Raw genomic sequence first — 12,368 nt, 5'->3', positions numbered from 1 at the left:
CCCTATAATGGCATGCGAATGCTAGCAGGGCTAGTATTTGTTACCTTTGCCTTATTGCCCTTGAAAAGGTGTGAGCTGCTTACTTGAACTATTGCAGCCCATCTAGTGTAAGTACATCCACAGTGCTGTTAGGGAGGGAATTCCAAGTTTTTGGCCCAGTGATAGTGGAGGAATGGCAATTATAGTTTCAAGTCAAGATTGTGTTTGACGTGTAAGAGAACATGAATATGCTGGTGTTTTATGCATCTGCTGCCGTTGTCCTTTTTAGTGGTAGAGGCTGCGAGCTTGGAAGGTGCTTTTGAAGGAGCCTTGGCAAGTTGCCACAGTGCTTCTTGTGGGTGGCCATGGGTGCCAGTCAAATGGAGTGCTTTGTCCTGAATGGTGTTGTTGGAGCTGCACTCATTCCAGTAAGTGAAATATTCTACCACACTCTTTTGCAGATGGCGGGCAGACTTTAGAGACAGGTGGTGACTTAGTTGCTGCAAATTCCCAGCCTCTGACTTCCTCTTGCACTACTCATGCATAAACTCTACTTTCTAGGCTATTTCTATCACTAACAGACCTATACTTAGCTTCGGACTGGCCCACCAGGTCAAGGGAACAAAAATGGCCTTTCGTTCGGGTTCTGAGTCTGCAGGATTCAAAAGCTGGTATGGACTGGTAGCTAGGAGAGCCTATCTCGTAGCGAGCGTTGACTTGAGACTTACTTGCATGGAGGCTGCCGGACAGTTCACTCTCAGGGGCTGCTTCGCGTTGCTGAGTGACCCTGTCAAGAAGGACAATTTGAACTTGGGGGCTTTACTTTATAGTCCCCAAGGGCTTCTTGTCCTTCGGACCGGACCCCGTACCTAGTTTCAAGTGATTGGACTTTGTTCCAATCACTTGGTTCGATTTCTACAATACTGGAGCTGTTCCCTGATCGTTGGGCGGTCTTTAAGTGTCCGTTAACCTCTTTTGTGTTGTCTCCTGCTGGCGCCGAGGAGTCTGACTTGGCCTTGTTTACCTTAAAATGTTTTGATTGTTCCCGGGGATCGCTCATTACTATGTAGATGGCTGCTACATTACTATGGAGATGGCTGCTTGTATCGGTGCTTTCTGGGTTTCTGCAGAGTCTATGACACACAAAAACTTGCACCTGCTAGTTTTTGCCTGTGTTGGCTGAATTTCCCTTCAGCCTTTGCGGTTCTGCATTTTAAGTCGGGAAGTGGCCATCCAGTGGCTACACATGCACTTACTCTGAATTGGTGCAACAGGTATACAGAGAAGGAATGTTGCATCCCTAATTTGTCCTGAAATTCTTGCTCTCACACATTGGCATTATCATTTGCATCAAGGCACTGTAGGTGAAGGAAATAGAGAGCTGGCTAGAGTTTCTGTTCTTGACCTAATATCCAATAGTATCTGAAGAAAGTCATTGTGATCAGGCCTCACTGATCATTATCACTATTAAAGCCATTTGGTGAGATACAGAAGTGCAAGAAGTAGAGTCAAATTATAAACAAGCAAGGGGTCTGTGTTTTTAGGAAGGCAGGATAAAACGTGAATATTTTTTGAAGAGGAATCAGAACTTCAAAAACAAAGCATGTCGGAGGCTTTTTTTACAAAAGCAAAATAATGCAGGTTCTGATATTTGAAATTAAAATAGAAAATGCTGAAAACACTCAGCAGGTTGGTACTCTGTGAAGAGTTTGCCACAGAGCTGCCAGACCAATTAAGAATTTCCAGCATTTCTGTTTGTAATTTTTACAATGTTCCTTCTCTGCCACTTCTGAGAGTAAATATTGCTAAGGAAAAGAATTCGAGTGAAACACCAACAAAACTGTCAGGTCAATTTTTTAGATGTAGGTTAGGGTCTAAGGTAGGATAAGGTCTAAAGTACGGTTAGATAACAGCAACATTACATTCACTGGTCACTTTCACATTCATTCATTTTTTTACAGCCAGAAGGTGTTTGAGCTGCTTGATGTTACATTGGAAAATCCAGAGAAGCCATTTGAAGAAAACATTGCACAAAAGGTAAATGCAATGGTTTACATCATTTAATGTATATCCTAAATAAAATTGTAATTTTTAAATGTTGATCTGGCACACGAGAATGTAGGTAGAACGAAGTAATGTTTCTTGTGTCATTGCTTTTTTTTAAAATAAATATTTTAGTGAAAATTTTTGGTCAACCATCACAGTACATTGTGTATCCTTTACACAATAATATAACAGTATAAATAACAATGACCTGTTTTATAAACAAAGAATAAATAATATATAACAAAAACAAAAACTAAAACTAAATGGCAACTGCCTTGTCTCAGATAAACACTCTCCAAAAATATGATTAACAGTCCAATATACAATTATTTATAGCAACGACCTATACATATTATACATATATATTAACAACCCTGAGAGTCCTTCTGGTTCCTCCCCCCTCCCCCCCCCCCCCCCCCCCCCCGGGCTGCTGCTGCTACCTTCTTCTTTTCCATTCCCTCTATCTTTCTGTGAGGTATTCGACGAACGGTTGCCACCGCCTGGTGAACCCTTGAGCCGATCCCCTTAGGACGAACTTAATCCGTTCCAGCTTTATAGACCCTGCCATGTCATTTATCCAGGTCTCCACCCCCGGGGGCTTGGCTTCCTTCCACATCAACAGTATCCTGCGCCGGGCTACTAGGGACGCAAAGGCCAAAACATCGGCCTCTCTCGCCTCCTGTACTCCCGGCTCTTGTGCAACCCCAAATATAGCCAACCCCCAGCTTGGTTCGACCTGGACCCCCACTACTTTCGAAAGCACCTTTGTCACCCCCACCCAGAACCCCTGTAGTGCCGGACATGACCAGAACATGTGGGTGTGATTTGCTGGGCTTCTCGAGCATCTCGCACACCTATCCTCTACCCCAAAAAATTTACTGAGCCGTGCTCCAGTCATATGCGCCCTGTGTAACACCTTAAATTGAATCAGGCTTAGCCTGGCACACGAGGACGATGAGTTTACCCTACTTAGGGCATCCGCCCACAGCCCCTCCTCAATCTCCTCCCCCAGCTCTTCTTCCCATTTCCCTTTCAGCTCATCTACCATAATCTCCCCCTCGTCCCTCATTTCCCTATATATATCTGACACCTTACCGTCCGCCACCCATGTCTTCGAGATCACTCTGTCCTGCACCTCATGCGTCTGGAGCTGCGGGAATTCCCTCACCTGTTGCCTCGCAAAAGCCCTCAGTTGCATATACCGGAATGCATTCCCTTGGGGCAACCCATATTTCTAGGTCAGCGCTCCCAGACTTGCGAACTTCCCATCCACAAACAGATCTTTCAGTTGCGTTACTCCTGCTCTTTGCCATATTCCAAATCCCCCATCCATTCTCCCCGGGGCAAACCTATGGTTGTTTCTTATCGGGGACCCCACCAAGGCTCCCGTCTTTCCCCTGTGCCGTCTCCACTGTCCCCAAATTTTCAAAGTCATCACCACCACCGGGCTTGTGGTGTATTTCTTCGGTGAGAACGGCAATGGGGCCGTCACCATAGCTTGTAGGCTAGTCCCCCTACAGGACGCCCTCTCCAATCTCTTCCACGCCGCTCCCTCCTCTTCTCCCATCCACTTATTCACCATTGAGATATTGGCGGCCCAGTAGTACTCACTTGGGCTCGGTAGTGCCAGCCCCCCCCTATCCCTACTACGCTGTAAGAATCCCTTCCTCACTCTCGGGGTCTTCCCGGCCCACACAAAACTCATGATACTCTTTTCGATCCTTTTGAAAAAAGCCTTCGTGATTACCACCGGGAGGCACTGAAACACAAAGAGGAATCTCGGGAGGACTACCATTTTAACCGCCTGCACCCTCCCTGCCAGTGACAGGGATACCATGTCCCATCTCTTGAAGTCCTCCTCCATTTGTTCCACCAATCGCGTTAAATTTAACCTATGCAATGTACCCCAATTCTTGGCTATCTGGATCCCCAAGTAACGAAAGTCCCTTGTTACCTTCCTCAGCGGAAAGTCCTCTATTTCTCTGCTCTGCTCCCCTGGATGCACCACAAACAACTCACTTTTCCCCATGTTCAGTTTATATCCTGAGAATTCTCCAAACTCCCGAAGTGTTCGCAATATCTCTGGCATCCCCTCCGCCGGGTCCGCTACATATAACAACAAATCATCCGCATACAGAGATACCCGGTGTTCTTCTCCTCCTCTAAGTACTCGCCTCCACTTCTTGGAACCCCTCAATGCTATTGCCAGGGGCTCAATCGCCAGTGCAAACAATAATGGGGACAGAGGGCATCCCTGCCTTGTCCCTCTATGGAGCCAAAAGTATGCAGATCCCCGTCCATTCGTGACCACGCTCACCACTGGGGCCCTATACAACAGCTGCACCCATCCAACATATTCATCTCCAAAACCAAATCTCCTCAGCACCTCCCACAGATAATCCCACTCCACTCTATCAAATGCTTTCTCGGCATCCATCGCCACCACTATCTCCGCTTCCCCCTCTGGTGGGGGCATCATCATTACCCCTAGCAGCCTCCGTATATTCGTATTCAGCTGTCTCCCCTTCACAAACCCAGTTTGGTCCTCATGGACCACCCTCGGGACACAATCCTCTATCCTCATTGCCATTACGTTGGCCAGAATCTTAGCGTCTACATTTAGGAGGGAAATAGGTCTATAGGACCCGCATTGCAGCGGGTCCTTTTCCTTCTTTAGGAGAAGCGATATCGTTGCCTCAGACATAGTCGGGGGCAGCTGTCCCCTTTCCTTTGCCTCATTAAAGGTCCTCATCAGTAGCGGGGCGAGCAAGTCCACATATTTCCTGTAAAATTCAACTGGGAATCCATCCGGTCCCGGAGCCTTCACCGCCTGCATGCTCCTAATTCCTTTCACTACTTCCTCTATTTCAATCTGTGCTCCCAGTCCCACCCTTTCCTGCTCCTCCACCTTGGGAAATTCCAGCCGGTCCAGAAAGCCCATCATTCTCTCCCTCCCATCCGGGGGTTGAGCTTCGTATAATTTTTTATAAAATGCCTTGAACACTCCATTCACTCTCTCCGCTCCCCGCTCCATCTCTCCTTCCTCATCCCTCACTCCCCCTATTTCCCTCGCTGCTCCCCTTTTCCTCAATTGGTAGGCCAGCAACCTGCTCGCCTTCTCCCCATATTCGTACTGTACACCCTGTGCCTTCCTCCACTGTGCCTCTGCAGTACCCGTTGTCAGCAAGTCAAATTCTACGTGTAGCCTTTGCCTTTCCCTGTACAGTCCCTCCTCCGGTGCCTCCGCATATTGCCTGTCCACCCATAGAAGTTCTTGCAGCAACCACTCCCGTTCCCTACTCTCCTGCTTTCCTTTATGTGCCGTTATTGATATCAGCTCCCCTCTAACCACTGCCTTCAGCGCCTCCCAGACCACTCCCACCTGGACCTCCCCATTATCATTGTGTTCCAAGTACTTTTCAATGCACCCCCTCACCCTTAGACACCCCCCCTCATCTGCCATTAGTCCCATGTCCATTCTCCAGGGTGGGCGCCCTTCTGTTTCCTCCCCTATCTCCAAGTCCACCCAATGTGGAGCGTGATCCGAAATGGCTATAGCCGTATACTCCGTTCCCCTCACCTTCGGGATCAACGCCCTTCCCAAAACAAAAAAGTCTATTCGCGAATAGACTTTGTGGACATAGGAGAAAAACGAAAACTCCTTACTCCGAGGTCTGCTAAATCTCCACGGGTCTACTCCTCCCATCTGCTCCATAAAATCTTTAAGCACCTTGGCTGCTGCCGGCCTCCTTCCAGTCCTGGACCTCGACCTGTCCAGCCCTGGTTCCAATACCATATTGAAATCTCCCCCCATTACCAACTTTCCCACCTCTAGGTCCGGGATGCGTCCTAGCATACGCCTCATAAAATTGGCATCATCCCAGTTCGGGGCATATACGTTTACCAAAACCACCGTCTCACCCTGTAGTTTGCCACTCACCATCACGTATCTGCCCCCGCTATTCGCCACTATAGTCTTTGCCTCAAACATTACCCGCTTCCCCACTAATATAGCCACCCCCCTGTTTTTCGCATCTAGCCCCGAATGGAACACCTGCCCCACCCAACCTTTGCGTCGTCTCACCTGGTCTATCAGTTTCAAGTGTGTTTCCAGTAACAACCACGTCTGCCTTAAGTTTCTTAAGGTGTGCGAGTACCTGTGCCCTCTTTATCGGCCCGTTCAGCCCTCTCACGTTCCACTTGATCAGCCGGGTTGGGGGGCTTTTTACCCCCCCCCCCTTGTCGATTAGCCATCCCCTTTTTTCCAGCTCCTCACCCGGTTCCCACGCAGCTGTCCCCCCCCCCAGGCGGTGCCCCCCCGCCCATCCCACCCCATACCAGCTCCCCCCTCTCCCCAGCAGCAGCAGCCCAATAATTCCCCCCTCTCACCCCCCCCCCCCCGCTAGATCCCCCACTAGTGTAGTTACACCCCCCATGTTGCTCCCAGAAGTCAGCAAACTCTGGCCGACCTCGGCTTCCCCCCCCCCCCCCCCCCCCCCCCCCCCGTGACCTCGGCCCGCACCGTGCGACGCCCCCTCCTTCCTGCTTCCCTATTCCCGCCATGATTATCATAGCGCGGGAACCGAGCCCGCGCTTCCCCCTTGGCCCCGCCCCCAATGGCCAACGCCCCATCCCCTCCACCTCCTTTCCTCCCCCCACCACCTCCTGTGGAAGAGAGAAAAGTTACCACATCACAGGATTAATAACATAAAACTCCTCTTTCCCCCTTTTTTACCCCCCTCTTCGCCCCCATACTCGCCCCACCACTTTGTTTCAAATGTTCTTTTTTTAATAACCCGCTCATTCCAATTTTTCTTCCACGATAAAAGTCCATGCCTCATCCGCCGTCTCAAAGTAGTGGTGCCTCCCTTGATATGTGACCCACAGTCTTGCCGGTTGCAGCATTCCGAATTTTATCTTTTTGTGAAGCACCGCCTTGGCCCGATTAAAGCTCGCCCTCCTCCTCGCCACCTCCGCACTCCAGTCTTGGTATACGCGGATCACCGCGTTCTCCCACTTACTGCTCCGAGTTTTCTTTGCCCATCTAAGGACCATCTCTCTATCCTTAAAACAGAGGAATCTCACCACTATGGCTCTAGGAATTTCTCCTGCTCTCGGTCCTCGCGCCATCACTCGGTATGCTCCCTCCACCTCCAGCGGACACGCCGGGGCCTCTGCTCCCATTAACGAGTGCAGCATCGTGCTCACATATGCCCCGACATCCGCTCCCTCCGCACCTTCAGGAAGACCAAGAATCCTTAGGTTGTTCCTCCTCGCGTTGTTCTCCAGCACCTCCAGTCTTTCCACACATCGTTTATGGTGTGCCTCGTGCATCTCCGTCTTCACCACCAGGCCCTGTATGTCGTCCTCATTCTCGGCAGCCTTTGCCTTCACGACCCGAAGCTCCCGCTCCTGGGTCTTTTGCTCCTCTTTTAGCCCTTCGATCGCCTGTAATATCGGGGCCAACAGCTCCTTCTTCATTTCCTTTTTGAGTTCTTCCACGCAGCGTTTCAAAAACTCGTGTTGTTCAGGGCCACCTTCCGACGCCATCTTGGTTTTTGCTTGCCTTCCTTGCCGCTGCTCTAAAGGATCCACCGCAATCCGGCCACCTTCCTCTCCTTTTTTCATCCGTATCCAGGGGGGATTCCCTTCTGGTTCACCGCACAGTACTTTTAGCCGTTAAAATTGCCGTTGGGGCTCTTATTAAGAGCCCAAAAGTCCGTTCCACCGGGAGCTGCCGAAACGTGCGACTCAGCTGGTCATCGCCGCACCCGGAAGTCGTGTCATTGCTTTTAAGAGTAACTTTTTTTATTGAGGGCCATGAAAAATCCAGCATGAATTTGTAGTCAAAAGAAATAACTTTATGTACAATTACATTTATACAGTAGTAGTACTTCACCACTGCTTCACTCCTCCAGCTGGTACCACACTGGCCAGCTCTATTTATGCAGGTGGAACTGCTAATGATTTCCCCGCCCTCCTCATTGGGGGAGCTCATACTCACTGAGGATTGTGGAGAGAGCACACATGGGTTGTGGAGGCTCTCAATTCAATTACTGAGAGACTGCTGCAGGCATTTGCAGATATGAGAGAGAGAGAGAGAGAGAGAGAGAGATGAAGGAAGGGAGGGCAGAACATTCTGCTGGTAAGGCCTGGCCTGGGTTCAGCCTGAGGCTGGATTTAACAACTGTCTGCCTCCCTTTCTGCTTGCTTGATGGACTACTGCTGCTGACTCTTGGAGGAAGGAGGAGAGAAGGATGGTGGCTGGTTCATCTGAATGCTTTGTTGCAGGAGAGGGAGGAAGTCAGGTGCTCTGCTGCTGGTGAGGAAGGGCGGCGGCCTGAGTCAACTGCAACATGCTGGAGGTTTGGAAGACTGATTTACCATCTGATGTTGCTTTTGTTTGGACTGCTGACTGTTTACAGTTTCTATGTTTGGAAACCATTGTTTGTTCCTACTGCTCCTACTTTTGTGGCCTGGACTGAGGGCTGGCTGGAGCAGATGACCGGACATTGGGACTACAGAGGTGGCTTACCTCAACTGGACACCTTGGAGGCCATGACACGTCCGTGAAGGCCGTTGGCCACTTCCGTGAAATAATGACTGTTTTTAGTTCAAGTTTGGAAGGCCATGTTAATGGATGGTGTCTTTATACTGTTGCATATTGTCGTTTAATTTTTTCTCTCATGCTTGTTAGTGTATTTGTGCTGTTTTTTGTCTACTGTCTGGGCTGGTGGCATCGCTATGTTTCTGCTGTTTTGTGTTTTCTTTTTTGTGCATGCTACTGATGCTGGTGGGGGTGGGGATATTCCCTTTCTAATTAAGGGGCAATTTAGCGTGGTCAATCCACCTACCCTGCACATCTTTGGGTTGTGGGGGTGAGACCCATGCAGACACGGGGAGAATGTGCAAACTCCACACGGACAGTGACCTGGGGTCGGGATCGAACCCGGGTCCTCGGCGCCATGAAGCAGCAGTGCTAACCACAGCGCCACCGTGCCACCCCAGCTGAGCACATTTAAATATCCTTATCCGGTTCACAGACAGCGAGGGTGTGAACCAGATTGCGTCCGTGTCGTGAGCGGGGAGCATCCCGCTCTGTTCAGTGCCCAGTGTGAACTCCTTTTAGGGGCTCTCCCCGTATTCTCCAGGAATAGTAAGATATGCAGGGTGCATCATGGGCAGAGAATTGCCCTTAATAATTTATTCCAATAAGATCCCCTCTCATTTGCTTCTTTTCAAACTTGGAAACTTTTTTAAACCTTGTTTTCATAACCCACTCTATGACACTGGGCATCAGCCTACATTATCAGAGCAACTTTCATCAGAAACAGGCACGAGGTCAGCAGTGTTGCAACACTGCGCCACTGAAGTCATTTTTTGCATTCGGGCTTCATTTAAATGCCACTGGCAAACTGGGCATCCTATGATACTACTGCAGCTCACTGGTTGTAGGAGGGCAACAGATCATCTCTCTTGCTGACATGGACAATAGATCAGGTGTGGTGGAGTTGGGGTTAGAGCCAATCCCACAGGGGTCAGCCATGGACTGGCAGTGACCTGCAATAATTTTGTGAAACCAAATTGTCCCCAACAGCTCTGAGAAGAGTCATATACACTCAAAACGTTAACTCGGTTTCTCTTCCTACAGATGCTGCCAGATCTGCTGAGTTTATTCAGCATTTTCTGTTCTGGAGATTTCCAGGATTCGCATTTTGTTTTTATCCCAAACAATTTGCTGGGCCTTTTTCTGAGGACAGCTGGTTAAGCTGCTTCACGACTGGCGCACGTTGACAATGTGCGTGGTGTACATTCCGTTGATTTGTACCTGAAAATTGTAATTGGTGTCCTGTGACCAGCAGTGTCCCACCAGGGACTGGTGAGAGTGCTATCTTTCTACATGAAAACTGTATCAAGTGAGTCTTTAGCTGCAAGAGGGCAATCCAATGCTCCCCTGATTTTCAACTGCTGATCATCTATGTTTTAGTCAATCAATTGTCAGCAGTTCAAAATCATTCCTCCACTTCGCTTACGTTACCCATTATAAAGACAACATTTTTAACCAGTGAATTCTGCTTACAGGAGCACTTTAAAATAGCATCTTCCAGTTTTAATGTAAGACCATCCACTGGTTCCCCCTCCAGAGATGTTGCCCGGCCTGCTGAGTGTTTCCAGAACTTTGTGTGGATTTGAGACTTCCAGCACAGCATTCAGTCAACATTGACAATACAGACTATACAGAAATACATTTTTATTCAAATAATGAATTCCAATTGGGCCCTACAGTGAACCCCTTCCAAAGGTGTTATAACCTGCCTGAACATTATTGGTTGGGGTCTATTGGGTAGTATTTTAGTTTAATAACATTACCAAAATACAGAAAGCAGTACAACAAGGACACCAAACACATGACACCCCAGAACACACTTACCATCTCCTCCCCTCCCCCCCCCCCCCCCCCCACATCAGCAGAAAGGCACACCAGCCCAACCCACCAGAATAGGCCACTCCAACACTGAGCACGGCAGAGGAGAGAGTGAACAGTCCATCCCTCTCAGGAGGGGCATAATTCAGCCCGGAATATCCCCAGCAAATCATAACCAAACCATACAGAGCATATCAAAAGACAAGGAACGGCACCAGCTGCCGAGGCAGTGCCTCCCTCGCACCCCGGCAGCAGAGACCCACATCGGTGGAAGGGCGCTCCGACAGCCCAACTCACCGGAAAAGGTCTCGTTGACACAGGGTAATGGAAGAAGGAGACGAATAACTACCCCCACCAGCGTGCACCAAACGAAAACACAAAAAAACGGGCAGAAACATATCGAAGACATCAGCCCAGACAGTAGACAAAAAACAGCACCAATACAATAACAAGCTTATGAGCAAACATTAAACAACAATACGCAACAGTACAAAGACACCAGCCATTAACATGGCCTTCCAAACTTGAACTAGAAACAGTCATTATTACACGGACGTGTCATTATTGTCTCCAAGGTGTCCAGTTGACGTGAGCCACCACCGCCCTACTCCTGCAGTCCCAATATCCGGTTACCTGCTCCAGCCAGCCCCCGGTCCAGGCCACAAAGGTAGGAGTGGTAGAACAATACATGGCTTCTAAACATAGAAACGGTAAACAGTCAGCAGTCCAAACAAAAGCAGCATCAGATGGTAAATCAGTCCTCCAAACCTCCAGCATGTTGTAGTTGATTAGGGCTGTCGCCCTTCCTCACCGGCAGCAGACTTCCTCCCTCTCCTGGAATAAAGCATTCAGATGAACCAGCCACTACCCTTCTCTCCTCCTTCCTCCAAGAGTCAGCAGCTGTCATCCATCAAACAAGCAGAAAGGGGGATACGCAGTTGTTAATTCCAGCCTCAGGCTGACCCCAGGCCAGGCCTTACCAGCAGAATGTCCTGCCCCTCTCATGTTTGCAAATGCCTGTAGCAGTCTCTCAGCAATGGAATTGAGTGCCTCCACAGCCCATGTGTGCTCTCTCCACAACTCTTAGTAGTATTTTAGTTTATTTAACAACTCAACAATACAGCAACATGCAGAAATTGCAAAGTCAAAAAACCCATATGTCTAACAAGCAGTAACTTTAAAAAAAAAAAAAAAAAAATTTTTTTTATTAATGTTTTTTAACAGCACAATTTTCCCCGTTACAAACAGTAACAAAATAACGCAAAATCTCTCTGAGCAAGATATATACATGGCAAGATGGTATATTTACATAGCTTTATACACTGGCTCTTGGCCGCACATACCATTTCCCCCCACCCTCCATGCCATCTCCCGCTCGTCCATCCCCTCAAACAATCTCTCGTTCCCCCCCCCGTCCCCCCCAGGGTTGCTGCTGCTGCTGACCGACCTTCTTCTAACGCTCCGCGAGATATTCTAGGAACGGTTGCCACCGCCTGTAAAATCCCTGTGCAGACCCCCTCAAAGCAAACTTAATTCTCTCCAATTTTATGAACCCTGCCATGTCGTTAATCCAGGCCTCCAGGCTAGGGGGCTTCGCCTCCTTCCACAATAGCAAGACCCTTTGCCGGGCTACTAGGGACGCAAAGGCCAGAATTCCGGCCTCTTTCGCCTCCTGCACTCCCGGCTCATCCACTACTCCAAATATTGCTCGTCCCCAGCTTGGCTTGACCCGGACTTTCACCACCTGGGATATTACTCCCGCCACACCTCGCCAGAACCCCTCCAATGCCGGGCATGACCAAAACATATGGACATGGTTCTCCGGGCTCCCTGAACATCTTTCACATCTGTCCCCTACCCCAAAGAACCTACTCAGCCTCGCCCTTGTCAAATGTGCTCTGTGAACCACCTTAAATTG

General features: G+C 49.1%; 1 protein-coding gene across 1 annotated transcript in view; it reads left to right on the top strand.

Annotated features, from left to right (window-relative positions):
- The window catches only part of LOC140392305 (L-seryl-tRNA(Sec) kinase), a gene marked incomplete at its 5' end in the record, with an annotated part of 40,992 nt that overhangs the window by 17,272 nt on the left and 11,352 nt on the right, over positions 1–12,368 (top strand). The window contains one exon of the mRNA XM_072477621.1: positions 1,941–2,016. Within this exon, the coding sequence (XP_072333722.1) occupies positions 1,941–2,016 (76 nt within the window). The remainder of the gene's footprint in view (positions 1–1,940; positions 2,017–12,368) is intronic.

The sequence above is a fragment of the Scyliorhinus torazame genome, chromosome 16, assembly GCF_047496885.1.
Source record: "Scyliorhinus torazame isolate Kashiwa2021f chromosome 16, sScyTor2.1, whole genome shotgun sequence".
Classification (NCBI taxonomy): Eukaryota; Metazoa; Chordata; class Chondrichthyes; order Carcharhiniformes; family Scyliorhinidae; genus Scyliorhinus; species Scyliorhinus torazame.
This window is presented reverse-complemented; position numbering and strand designations above follow the sequence as displayed.